Genomic DNA, 14,132 nt, shown 5'->3' with positions numbered 1-14,132 from the left:
CCTGGAGGGGCTCCCCCAGCCCCCTGGGGCTCGCAGCCATCCCTCCCTCCCCGATGATTTACAGCCAGATGTCTCCTGAGCCACACCAGACCCCGGCACATTGTGCTTGGGCTCAACCAGCACGTCCCGCACCAGCCCCGAGCTGGCAGGAGCCGGCCCCGGCTCCCCGGCCAGATCCTCCTAATCCCCAACGGAGACTGACCTGCAGCAGGAACATTTCATGGCATTTTGGGAGCATTAACTCTTCCGGCTCTGGTGAGAGCCTCAGCCCTGAGGGGGGTCTGCAGCCCCTGTGAAACAGCAAACCGGAGGGCGTTTTGCCCCGGGGAGCAGCTCAGCACCTCCAGTCTCCCCTCTTGGGTAGTAGATAGTGGAAGGGACAAAAAAAAAAAAAAAACAACAAACCCGGTGGGAGCCTTTTCCTTTTTTTTTTTTTTTTTAATTTTTTGGAGGGGTGGGGAAGTGGGGGGGATCCAACCCACCCCAGAGCTGCTTTTGCATGTAATGGTTTGGTGCTCCCCGAGTCTGTGACTCCTTGGGGAAGCCCTTTTGCCTCAGATCAGGTGTTTTGGGGGATCCTCAACACCCCCACGCTGGTGTGAGCAGGCTGCAGCCACACTGCTCTGGCACAGTGACCAGCCAGGAACAGTGAGAGTGCTGTGACCACCACCCCTGCCCAGCCCAGCACGTGGCTCTGCACTGCCCGTGGCGATTCTGGGGCTCCCCGGGGCCCAAAACCCCACAGCAGAGACAGGTCTGGCACCAGCTGGCCATGACCACACGTGGAGGGCTGGAGCACGTCCCATGGCTGTGCCCTGAATCCTGTTCCACAGCCAAGCAGCCACCCAAGGGTCCATCCAGCTCTGGATGCTGAGGGAAGGTTATGCTGCCCTTGGGACACTGATGTTTTTTGAGGCTGATGTTTTGCAAACAGGGAATTCATCAGGATAGCCCAGCCAGGAGCTGCTGGGGCCTGTACTCTGCATGCCCTGAAACCCCCAGACCCACCCAGCCAGCCCCACCTGCTGCCTGGAGTTCCCCAATCCTCAAACCTACAAACTCCAGCTGGAAGCAACGTGGCAAATGCATGGCACCTTGGTCCCAGGAATGCAACCCAGAGGCATTGTTCCATTTTGGGGTGTCCCAGGGTCCTTCCAGGGGGGGCTGGTGCAGGAGGAAAGGGGGAACAAGACCTGGAGCCCAACTTCTGCCCATACCCATGGCTGGGCACTATGTAGTCACAGCACAATGACAGTGCCAGGGTCTGGGTCAGTTCTTGCCCCACTGCCCCTTTCCAGAGCCAGAGGAGCAACCCCAAAGGGTGGCAGGTGCCTCCCACCTGTGTTCTCAAGATCAGAAGCTGCAAGGACAAGCCAGGAACCTTCACCTCAGTGGTGCAAGGCTGGATGGAGGAATGGCAGCTGCTGCGTGGCTAGAAAAGCAGCTCCCAACAACTGGAAATCCTCACCCACACCTTGGGAGCCCCACCCAGTCTCTTCTAGTGCTTCTTCAGCTGAAGATGGATGACAAAGCAACTCTTCCCTTCCCACCCTTACCAAACCTACAGTAATTCCACCATCTCAACAGCTCCAAACTGTTCACTTCTATGAGTCCAGGCACCAACTGTGCCCTAGAACAGGGATTTTTGGGGTCGCTTTCAAAGATCCCAGACACAGATCAGGGTTTTACAGCTCCAAGACAAGGATTTGGCTCAGCACCGTGTCGTGGAGGGAAAGGTGCTGTGCCACGTGTCCCTGCTCCCAGAACCTGCTGCACCCAGCAGGCTCCTGCCCCTCCAATGCATCCGTGGGCAGCTGCACCCTCATTTTCAAGAATCCTGCAGTCACATGAAGGCTCTTCCCAGCCTGCATGGGACAGTGGGACCAACCCAAGAAACATCACATCAGAGAGGTGATGCTCCCAAGGAGCAGGGAGCCTTGAAGCTCTCTCTCCCAGGCTTCCCAGCCCGCTGAGGCTGTGCAGTGTTTTCCTGCCCTGCTCTTCCCAGGCAGACAGCTGCAGCCCCCGCTGCTGCGCCCTAATGGGCTCCGGCTGTCCCGACCCCACCTGAAACCACACACAGCCTTTGTTTCGGCCCTGGGAGAGGCAACAGACACTTCCAGAACCCCCTGAAGAAAAAGAGGAAGAAAAAAAAAAAAAACGGCTGTGTGACTCTTCCCTGACCAGGCTTTCACCTTAGCTCCAGGGTTTTCCAGGCTGCAGACACGATCTCATTTCCCCCTGCCCCCTCCCAGCCCCAGCAATTACTACTTAAGCTGTTAAAACAAGTGTGGCCAGTCTGGTACGAAGTGGAAAATCTGATCCTAGGGAAGTGAGAAGGCAGGGGGAAAGGGAGGTCAAGGGGAGGTGGGAGAAGGGGATCAGACAAGAAGTCTCCCTCCATCCCAGGATCAAATCCCCCTTCTCTGGGGTTCCTGGTGCCTCCAAAGGCCACCCTGGTGTGACACCGGCACTCCGAGCTCCCTGCAGCATCTTGTCCCTTTCAGTTCCCTCTGTCCCAGGATGGCTTCCAGCCTGCTCCAGTCTGGGCAGGATGGGTGACTGCTGCCACAGCACTCGCTGCTCCCCCAGGGTCACCAGGCTCTGAGAAGGGATTTAGGGTTTGACTGTCCCCATGGAGCAGGGACTGGTAAACTGCAGAGAGCCTGGCTTCCTCCATCCAGCTGTGGGACAAGACTGTTGGAGATGATTCTCTGTTTTCTTAGGGCTCCACTACCCCAAGTGAGTGGTTCTGTGAGAATCAAGAACAGATTTATCTTCTGCATCTACAGAAAAGGAATCATGGCTCCCCAGAAAATGTTGTTCAAGCTATTTTGTGAATGACCTGGAAATGGGAATACACACCTGTACCACAACAGGCATGGGCAAAACCACCACTTTTTTTCCCTTCAAACTCTTCTCAGCCCACACAAAAAAGGATACGACTTTTCCTCTTTTCAATTGGTAGTTCAAAACAAACAAAAAGACTTTAATTTATACAAAACAAAACCATGTAGAATCAGTTAAACAACACTGACTGTACAAAGGAATAAAAAAATAAAAGGATAGTCCAAAAAAACCCAACTCAGGAATGGTACAAGTGTTGGAGAGCAGCTACAGACTAGTGTTGACATCAGATGCAAGAATCTTTTCCTTTTAAATTAAAAAATAAAAAAAGTTCGTTGCTGGGCAATCACTCCAGGGAAATCTTCCATCCCCACTCCAGAGAGGATCTGTGAGACTTTGCAGGGTGACAAAACCTAAACCAACCGCAGGGAAACAGCGTGGGGAGGTGGCACACGTGGCACAGCCAAACCAAAGCAGAGCTCCGGCGAGTTCTGAGACATGCAGCAGTTGGTGGTTTCAGGCAGGATCCCTTTATCCCTCCTGTCCCGGGGGGATTCCCGGGAGGAGCTGTGCTGGCGGGGCAGTCACCTGTTGGCCGTATATCCCTGTGCTGCTGAGCCAGCCATTGTCCTGGGCTGCCTGTTAAGTGATGGGAAACAGGTGCCAGCCGTCCCAGACAGGTTCTCCAAATCCCCCGGCCTTCGTGCCACTGGCACGGCCCGGCTGCAGCTTTGCTCTTGAGCCAAAGCACCCCTTCAAAGGATTCCTCTTCCCCTCCACCTGCCTGGCCTTTAATTCTGTCCTCGCTCACTTGAGCTGGGTGATAAAGCACGAGAGAAGCGAGCCAAGAGACCTGCCCGTGCTGTGCTCTGCAGAGAGGGGAGGGGAAAGCCTCTGGCACCTCCCAGGTTGGCTCTGGAGCTAGGGAAGCAATGTCCCCAGAGGGGACACGTCCCTCCTGTCCCTGTGGCTGGACACAGCAGGTCTGTCGGCCGCACGGGAGCTGCAGCGGCTTCATTCTGCCCATGCAGTGCCCCAGGCTGCCTGGGAAGGGGGAGCAGAGCAAGCTGATCCCAGGAGGAGATGGCAGCACTGTACACTTCACTTGTTACCACACTACTCACAATCTACACGTTCTGGCCACCTATGAGAACCTGCCACCATAGCCCAGGCCTGCTGCCAGGCTGCCTTAGCTTCTGGGATAAGGGCTGGGTGCTGTTTCTCAGTTCCCAGGTAAATTTCCAGCACAGGTCAGCTGTGGAACAAAGCCAGGGAAGCAGGTGCACTTGCCTGACAGAAGATCCATCCCAAGCTCTTGCCCCTCCAAGATCTGGGAGCCATCCCACAGAGCAAAGCAGTTGGCTCTCCTGATCTCCTGGGAGTGCCCCAAGAGCCAAGTGATTTTGCCACTGAGGGACCTGGAGATTGCTGTTTCCCCACCCCAACCTTCCCTGCTCCTTCATGCTCCAGTGGGGAAAGCCACTTCTGCCCCTTCCCACCTTCATCCAGGAGGAGCCACAGCAGCACGAGCTCAGGCAGCATCTTTGGGAAAGCAAAGCTGGAAGCAGCCACGATCCAGGGGCTGTCACATGGGGTGATGTCATGAATGGAGGGCACTAGAAGCAACGGCTGAGGCTTTGCAGCAATAAGGGACAAAATTCAGCATTTTTCCTCTGCTTTAGGCACAATGCTTCCACCCCCTGCTCCCAAATCCCCAGCAAGAAAGCATAAAATGAGCAAGGCATCAGTCTAACCCCAGAGCTGCCTCTTCCTACTGCCTGCCAATACACTCCAATCCCCCTGGACCCTGGCCTCACCACTCTGCTTCTCCATAAACTGCCATCCCACCCTGCCTTCAGCACTCACAACTTCTAGGGAATCATAGGAATAGAGCAGCTTGGGGCATGCTCCACACCAACTGTCCTTTCCTTCTGCACATGTAGTATTTAAAAACACCAGCACGAGCCCAGAGGTGAAGGAAAGTCTCTTAAAGCATTTATGTGTTTTCATTGGAAAATCCTCCACTTGTCCCCTTTGCTGACACTGGGAAAGTCAATCCAGTGCTTGTATTTACACGGCTGCATAAAATTTTCCCTGACTGCTTCTTAAAAAAACCCTTAAAAAACAAGTGATATTTATATATATGTATAATATTTACATAAATAAGCGAAGGCGGCGAGCGGAGCGCTGCCTTCCCCTTTCCAATTGGCCAACTCTTGCCTTGTTTTCTGGTTTTTTTTGGCAACAGCAGGTTAACACCCTAGTGAAAACTGTCATTAGTCCCTGTTTCTTTCTTTTGTCTACATCCAATGATCACTATTGCACCAGCAATCTGTTCAGGAGGCCAAGAGTTAAAGTTGCAGCACAGACTCTCCTTGCCTACTCCCTTAAGCCTCTCAATCTTCCATTAAATCCATTGCTCCATTGAGACTGGATGAGCTTTTTTTCCCCTTCCCCCCTCCCCAACCCGGCAGCTGCTGAATTTTCCACCCCAGGCCAAGAGGCAAAGCCCAAAGCATTCTTGGAGGGTCACTTGGCAGATCCTGTCCCCGCCAGCGCTGCGGGATCCAGCCGGCACCATGCTTCTTCCTATGCCAAGCCAAAACGTGAGCACATTCCTAACGCTCGTGCGTGCCATCGGAAAAGCAACCGCGGCCCGTCCGGAAGGATCCGGCGGGGAAGGGCTGGGTGTGCAAACAGCTGTACATCGGTGGGTGGCTGCGGATCCGACACAGGCTCAGGGCGCCCACCCTGCTAAGAGATCTTGCAGTTGTTGCGTGAGCAGTTCTGTGGGGGGCTCTGGGGCGGCCGGATGGATTTGGATCTCTTCAGGCTGTTCCCTTTGCTGCTGCTCCCGCCGCCGCTGCTGGCCAGCGAGTAGGAGCGGCCGTGCATCATCACCGCGTTCATCCCGTTGGCCATGGAGAAGGATTTCAGGTGGCTCTTGATGGTGACGGGCAAGGGCAGCTTGTCGATGAGGTGCACCGGGGTGCAGGACACGATGGCTCGGCAGCACAGGTCCTGTAAGCTGAACACTGGGGGAGAAAGGACCACACAGTCAAGGGCCAGCAGATCTCCTGGGCTGCCCTTCCCCCACAACTACTCCTCATGCTGCACAGCTCCAGCTCCTCGGGGAGATGTGTCAATAATGACTGCACAGGAGCTGGGAGTAGGGAGCAGGATATTTAGGACAAAAGCTTGGGAAATCAAGATGAACTGTGCTGTTGGAGGTTTGTGCTTTGCCAGACAGCAGCTTTGGTGTGAACACAGGGTTAGGCACTGCCCAGCACCCGGGGCTGGCAGGGCCTGGCTCACATTTCTGACAGACACCTGGTTTCTCAACCCATCCATTGGCAACCAGGATGTGCCTGGGAAAGAGGCAACAGGGTCAGCAAGCCCTGAAACAGGACCTGCTCAGGGGGCAGCCTTCTGTAGAACTCCTAGGCCACAGAGAGCCCAACAAGCCAGAACACCCAGAACACCACTTTGCCCTTTCCAGCTTCCCAGCACCCTCCCAGCTCAGCGTGCAGCATTGCCTTGTCCATTCCCGTCTCCTTGCCGGGGAATTGGCAGCCAGAGGCCACACGAGGGCGCTCGTTATCCTCCTGTCTGCCTGCTGCCAGAGCCAGGCTGCCATTCCCGAGCAGGCACATCCCCATTCCCCAGGAAGCCCTCTGTTCATGGAATCAAAGAACCATTTAGGTTAGAAAGGCCTTCTAAGACCAGCGAGTCCAACCATTCCCCCAGCACTGCCAATGCTTCCACTAAACCATATCCCCAAGTGCCACATCTGCATATTTTTTGAACCCGTCCAGGGATGGTGACTCCCCTGCTGCCCTGGGTTTAGGTGCCTGAACACCCTTTTTGTGAGGAAATTTCCCATAATGTCTAAACTATACCTCCTCCTCTGGCATAATTTGAGGCCACTTCCTTTTGCCCTTTCCATTCTCAAGCTGGTAGCCTGCAGTTACAAATCTTCTGGAAAAGATTCAGGAAAGGTCTGTGCATTCAGCCCAGTCCCTGCCCACCATCCCTCTGTGACCTGCAGATCATGGCATAGCAGCCAGGTTTAGGACAGGAGCACAGGCAGAAAATTTGGTGACTGGGGCTGGCAAACCAGGATTTTCTCACCCTGGTGAGCAGGAGCTGAAGGTCCATATGAGAGTAGGTCACCCCAGGAACACAGATCTGCTGCTGCTCAGACTGCATTGGGACACACTGCTACCTCCAGCCAGTAATAATATGGGAACTGAGATTGTTCTGCTTCAAACTCAACAGACTGAGACGTAACATGGAATCTGCTCATGGTTTCCCTACCTGTGGCACACATGCTTGGATATATGGAGTAACCCAGCCCACTGCTGCATGCTGACAGCAGGGATGAGATTTAGTTCCTTTCAGCTCCTTGGGCACACTCTGCTTCCCTCCAAAATGAGGAAGACAGGCTCAGGCAAGGGCAACACTTGGATTTATCCCACACAGCCGTTTGATTGAAGTACTTTCAAGCTGGAAGCTTAATTGCCCTCAGCCTCATCCAGAGTAAGGGGAAAGGCAGGTGATGCCCCAGAGCACTTCAGATCCTGGACATGCAGAGCTGCCCATCCCTACACCAGCGCAGGCAGCCTCTGGCTCAGCTCCAGCTACTCCAGCCCAGAGCACCTCTCCACGTCAGATGGATGCAGTTCCCACTGCTCCACACCTCCCACCCGGGCAGCCACAGCCCCATGGCTCCCTGCCAGCCCCTCCTCCTCACCCCGGGCAGCACTGACCTCGGTTGGGCCTCCAGATCTTCTCCATGCCGTGGCGCATGAGCACGATGCGGGACAGCTCGGTGAAGGACTCGATGACGTTGAAGTTGCACAGGGGGCTCACCTCGAAGAAGGTCATGCAGTTCTTCTCAGCGTAGGCGCGCGCCTGCTCCGTGGGCACCTGCCGCTTGAAGGCCAGGTGCAGCCTGTTCCCCACCAGGATCCGCGGCACACCTGGGGCGTGCTGCAACAGGGGAAGAGCTGCACAAACCACGGCTACACCCAGCTCGGCTACACCCGGCTCAGCTACACCCGGCTCGGCTACACCCGGCTCGGCTACACCCAGCTCAGCTACACCCAGCTCAGCTACACCCGGCTCGGCTACACCCAGCTCGGCTACTCCTGCTTAGCTGCAATAGCAGCCAAGGAGAAGCAGCAGAAGCTGCTCTGTGGCCAAGGGACTGCCCAGCAGCACCTCTGTATGGTGGGGATGACTAATCTGTCACCTCCCAGACCATTCATTTCTGAGGGAACCATTCCTGAGCCCTTTCCTACTACTCCAGATTTACACAGAGGTGGAGGGCAGACAATAATTGCTTTGCTCCACTTGTGACTGCACTGCCATCATGTCCCCTCATCAGGTAACACCTCCCCATGTCTCTGCTATAGATCACTGTATGTGTTCTTCCATTCACTTACCTCATCTATTTCCTTTATCCATCGGTCTATCCCATCAAAGGACCAGCGATTAGTGATGTCATACACCAAGAGAATTCCCTGGTGGAAGACAGTCAGAAGCAATCAGGAAGTTTCATAGTAGGCAATGCAAAAAGGGCAGGACATCCCTGAAAGACCCCCACATGCAGAAACCAAGAAGCAAGGGGACAGAACATCTCTCCAGCTGCACCACTGGTGTGCTGATGGGGCAAAAATTGAGACAACAGGGCTGTGCTAATGCAGTCCCAGGTCATTAGGGAAGGTTTTATTCCTGTTTTGGCTCTGATGTGCCCCAAATAATTTCCAAAGCTGCAGTTGCTACACAGGAGGAGGAACTGTCTTGCTGGCTGTATCTGGAGGAGCAAAACACACCCTTCTGTCACAAATCTGATACAAAATCACTGAGGCAGAAACACATATTTTTTTCTATCCCCTTAACACAGAACAGTTGTGGTCAGTAGTGAGGTGGCAGCAGGACAGGAAAGAATTTTCAAGCACACCTGTCTTCTCCAGAGCCAGTGTTACTGTGAGCCCTTTGCTGACAAGGAAGAAGATGAGTAATGCAGTAAGCACCACAGGATCTCCACAGACTGAGCTTTCAGGACTAGGATTCCTTCAGAATTTGCTGAAGTTGTTTCCCACTGTCACTGCCACACTGGCAGAGAATGCTTTCCTCAGGCCAGACATACCTACAGCATCCTCACATTCACATCCATTGTCCCTAAACTCCACCTGCATCCATGAATCACTTCCCAGACACCTCCTGAGGAACAGCACATGGTGCTGGTAGCAGCACAGGCATCACTCAAGGCAGGAAAGACACAGAGCAGCTCTGAGGAATCTCCATCTCACCCCAAGCCAGGCTGGCAGGACCTAGGAGCATGGCCAGACTGTTGGCCACCACTTAGGCCTACAGCATCTCCCAGCAAAAGTGAGCATTTCTTGAGTGTGAGTATTTCTGAGGACAGACACAAGGAAAGTAGGCTGTGCCTGGCCCTGCAGGCACACGAGTCAGGAGCTGCTGCTTGGTACCGGCTGGGCACAGCCAACATTTATGGAATTGTCCTCAGCAGAGCCTTTCTGCAACCCTCCCGTTATTTTTCTGACTTCTTGTCACTCTTCTTTGCAATCAAGGACATTCCAAGTGACAACAGGCACTGCAAGCTGACTTGGCAGAAACACAGTACAAGATGCCTGGAATGGGAACTAGGGAGGAAGAGATGATCCTGTGTTGAGAGAGGAGGAATCCAGCTGGGAAGGCAGCGCTGGATGAAAGGAAAACCAGCAGAAGCAAGGGTAAACCAAAGCAGATCACTGAGCACCAAGTTCTGCAGAACCAGCCTTCCCTGAGTCAGGGCTATCCTCCAGGAACAGCCATCCCCTATAGCAAAGCCCCAGTACAAACAGAGACCTTAAATTGGCAAACGAAGGTCTCAGCTTTGAGCCCAGTCCTCCCTAGGAGAGCCTGGATTGAGCCCAGGGAAGGAGAGAGCTGAGACACTCCCAGCACCTGTCCTGGTAGGAGTCAGGGACCATGGAGCACCCTCATCTATCTGTGGAGTTGCTTCTTTACCCTCTGAAATGGGAAGATGTGCTACACAGATGGAAAGTATAAGGTACCCAGTCCTCCCAAGCCCCAGCTTTACAACCCCTGCTGCTGCCAACCCCTGTGGTGAACTGAGAGGAGCCTCTGCAGAAGCCTGTGTATGATATACCTCAAATTTACAACAAAAAATCATTAACATGAAATGTGGAGTACACAGGAATGGTAAACTGGCATCTGGGCCACAAAAGCACCTGAAATCTCATAATGAAGCCACATCTGGAGCTGGCACTAGCACTGCTCCCCCCTCCTGGAACAGCAGCTGTTCCTGGAATGCACGGGGTGTGCCTCGACCTTGTCTGCCTTTCTCTCAGCTCTTTTGGAATAAGCAGCTCTCATAGCCTGGCCAATTTTATAATTTTATGACAATTCATATTTTTCCTTGTAGAACAATTCTGATTCTTGAGCTGTAACCCCAGCCTCACTGCTCACTGCTTCCACCAGAGGCAGTTACTCTCCAGGTGAAGTTTGTTTTTTCTATCACTGGCCCTCTAACATCTCCACATCTACATTTGTATCCCCAGAGAAAGGCTCAAATGCACAATAATAGAAGGGCAGAGTCCACAAAAGGCAAGTCAGGTGGGTTGGTTTCATCTTTGACAGCCCAACACAAAGGGTAAGCCCTAAAAAAGTCTGGGTTTGAGGCTGTTCTGTAGGACCTGAAGGTGACTTTACATAATTGGCAGAAGCACCTGTGGGGTGGGGGAAGCAACTTCAGTTTCCTTCAAGTAAAGTCTGAAGCTCCTTCCTAAAGTCCATAGTTTTTTGTAGTCTAATTTCTAGGACAGTCCAAAAACTTCATAATCAAAAGAAATGGAGGTTGTTTTTGTTTTGGAGGAGAAAAGGATCATTCTCTCCTATATTTAGAGAGGAAAAATAAGAAGAAAGTAATGATTTCCCATAATTAAATAATCCCACAAAACCAAAGATACTGCTTCTCAAGGATCCAATTGGGAAATACCTACTAGCAGGATACATCACATTTTAATTGCATATTGAAAAAAAATACTCTGAGCTTTCTTTTAATTTTTCCTCTATTTGTTTTGATTTCCAGCTTCCAAGGCTGTGAGAATTAATGAGAGTCAGGAAATAACGAAGCAAAGGGTTTGATGAGCCCCTTCCAAGACAAATGGCCAGCAAGATAAATAAAGTCTACTTGCTTCATTTCTGGATTGACAAGCTCCTTCAGCCAAGAGAAACAGACTCAAGACCTAGTTTGTGACTATTATTTCTGCCAGGAAATAATAATGCTTGAGGAGGAGAGAGTTTTTAAGCTTGCTGGCAGCTTCTGCCTAGATCTTCTTTGAATAGGAATTAAGGATAAAATTACAGCAAAACCACACCCCTACATTCTCAGCAGGGTGGAAGGTCAAGACTACAATTTCTAAATGCAAAACATGACACCTTGTCTGCCAGCTGAGCCCCCAAGCCACACCACAGCTCCAGCACACATGTTTAGAGTGAAGATTGTCCAGGAAAGGCTCTCAAAGATCAAAAGACACAGAGGCCAAGCTGTCTGTGCCTTGCTCCAGCCCCTCCTGCTCAGCTGGGTATGGAGCTCACCAGGGGAGGAAAAAGGCTGCTCAAGCCCTGGCCAGCTCCTGCTGCTGCCAGAAGCTCACACTGCTTCCAAGCAGCACTGGCATGCTGCAGACACCACGTTTCAGAGCATACATCCCAAACCCACTGTGCCATTGCCATTTCTGCCCCAGAGAGAACAGCACTCAGCCAGGCACAGGGAGGGAGCTGGCTCCATCTCTGCAGTCAGTTCCAAGTGAGATCTGTCAGGCTTTTTTAAAGTCTCCTTTGGAATAACGTGCACAGAATTTTAATTTCCTCAACTCAACAAATGAACAGCTTCCCATTTGCAGACTAATTTCTTCTCCAAGTACTTAGATGGTTGTCAACACCCTATTATCTCCACAGCTTTCAATTTTTAGTTTCACAAAGCCCTTTTGTACCATTATGTACTCCAGGTTCCCACAGTATGGAGTGAAAAGCTCCATGCTCAGCTTCTCAGACCAAGGAGACCTGGACCCCTCACAACCCTCCAGCAGCCTTCCTTCTTTTCCTCCTGTCTGCCAGCTGCTGTGCAGGTAGATGACTGGACTCATCCCCAGATCCATCTGGGGTCTTTTCACAGTTGAACTTTTCAGAGTTCATTTCCACTACTGGGACTGGCACAACCTTTAGCAACCAGTGACAGAAATTTCCACATGAGTGCCCTGCATAGTGAACAAGGAGCATAGACAGACCACCAGTTATTGTATCCAGCAGCACATGTGGACACTTACTCTGCCAAAACCCAGATTTGCTTCCAGCAGGAACTTACACAAAGATCTGTTCACATAGCTGAGGTGGTGGTGAGGAAATATCATCTTTGCCTGTTTGCAGCAGGTTTGGACCAGGTTTATAAGCAAAAAGCTTTTAAAGGTAAGAGAAAATCAGCTTGCACACTGACAATGCAAAGCAGGCTTGTCTAAAAAGGCTTCCCAGATGCTTTAGGAGCTTCCAGCACACAAGCAAATGCTAGAAACACTTGTACAATTGCCAAGGACCTCAGCCCAATGCAGGCAGGTGACAGGGTGGCCAGGAAAGTGTCACTTGCTCCACTGATGGAAAAAAGCTGCTGCTGAAGAAAGCTGAAGAGCCTCTCAGAGAGAATTTTCTGTCCCACAAAATAAAATAAACCTTAAACAGAAGATCCAGTGCTGACATGAAGCAGAACACTCTGTCTCCTGCCTGCTCTTTCACATCTCCATTTGATCATGACTTTCCAGCTGGCATCTCGGACCTTGGCTCATGGGCAGTGACATCCTGCTGCCAAAGCTCTTCCCAACAGCACAGCACACTGTGGGGGATATTTATCACTGAGCTTTTGGTAACTATTTTGGCAGGCAGGGCAGGCTCCTCCAGCAGCTGGACAATCCCCTCTGAATGACCCAAGGCAGGTGAGGTACTTGCAGCAACCAAAAAAGCAGTAAGGGAGGGCTGAATCTGCACCTGAGTCTGCTGAGCTGCCAAAAATCCACCACCTTCCTGCATACTAAGAAGCCCTGAACAGGATAAACTGCAACTCCTCAAACCACCTGCCTAAGCAGAACTCAATAATATTCATCATTTCTCTAAGGCTGCAGCTTTGCTGCAAGATGGGAGCATTTTATCACACTGTGTGGGAAGAGTTTGGCAAGCCACATTTTCAGAAACAGTTTAAATCACTGGCATATGAGGACATCAGGAATGATGCTAACACTGCTTCTTCCTGGCTAGACCAGGAAGCTCCAGCACAACTCTTTCGCCCCTCTGTGATCACTCTTGGAATAGTTTGCATTTGCTCACAGCAGCCAGAACAGTCACAGCTGCTCACGACAGCCGAGATCAGTGAGCCAGCTCTGCTGGAATGACTGAGACCTTGAAGCCAAGCAGAAAAGGAACAGAAGTCCAAAAGCAAAAAAGATTTCTGCAGCACCTCTAAGCACACTAAATAATTTTCACTGTACCCCATGCTGTGACAATTAACATTAAAATCCTTCTGCAACACAGCAAGCTCCAGACTGCCCGAGCTGGCTCTGCAGGGCACAACACTACTTAGTTTCCATCCCTCCTTCCTTCCTGGACATGCAGTCACCATGACTGGCTGCACACTCCCCCTGCCCCATTAGTGCCTGGAGACCAGTGTTCTGCTATCCCAGACACAAATGCTCCTATTTTGCTCCAAAATGAGACCCTAAAGTGATGTGTTCATGTCCTGCTGGCCCAGCAGACCCCAACAGAAATGGGGATGAAGTGGAAAGTCAACACCTAGGGAAGTAAGAGAAAAGGAGAGGGTTCCCAGGCACACCAGCACCACAAGTCCCCACCTGGAGCCCAAGAGCTCATTGTGTCCCTGATGAGATCAGATCTGCTAAGGCAGGGCAGGGAGGAAGGCAAGAGACTTGTGATCCTCACAGCAAAGCCTGAGATAATCACACTGGAAGAAGGGGCTGGTTCATGCTCAGAGCCAGCAAGGATGTCTCACTGCAGATAATTTCAAGAGGAAGAAGTTCCTGCTGAACATCAAAGTCACATGGCTTGGGAGCCAGTCCAGCGGTGTGGAGTTGAAACTGGGGAAGGCATCAAGGTACTTAAGTACTTTCCCTGGGGAGGGACCAACCAGAAGTTCAGCTTGAGCACTGCATCAGGCTGTGCCATGGGGGGAAAAAAAACTCCCAAGAAGG

General features: G+C 51.9%; 1 protein-coding gene across 2 annotated transcripts in view; it reads right to left on the bottom strand.

Annotated features, from left to right (window-relative positions):
• Nucleotides 1-2,946: 2,946 nt before the first annotated feature.
• Nucleotides 2,947-14,132, bottom strand: part of RAB40C (RAB40C, member RAS oncogene family) — a 36,527-nt gene continuing 25,341 nt past the window's right edge. For both annotated transcript variants that reach the window (XM_079321136.1, XM_079321137.1), the window contains 3 exons: nt 8,295-8,372; nt 7,617-7,839; nt 2,947-5,882 (listed from right to left, as the gene is read on the bottom strand). In XM_079321136.1, coding sequence (XP_079177262.1) covers nt 5,602-5,882; nt 7,617-7,839; nt 8,295-8,372 — 582 coding nt within the window. In that variant the 3' untranslated portion in view covers nt 2,947-5,601. The remainder of the gene's footprint in view (nt 5,883-7,616; nt 7,840-8,294; nt 8,373-14,132) is intronic.

Source organism: Erithacus rubecula (assembly GCF_903797595.1).
Source record: "Erithacus rubecula genome assembly, chromosome: 17".
Taxonomy (NCBI): Eukaryota; Metazoa; Chordata; class Aves; order Passeriformes; family Muscicapidae; genus Erithacus; species Erithacus rubecula.
Note: the sequence above shows the minus strand (reverse complement) of the source record. Positions and strands in the feature narration are given on the sequence as shown.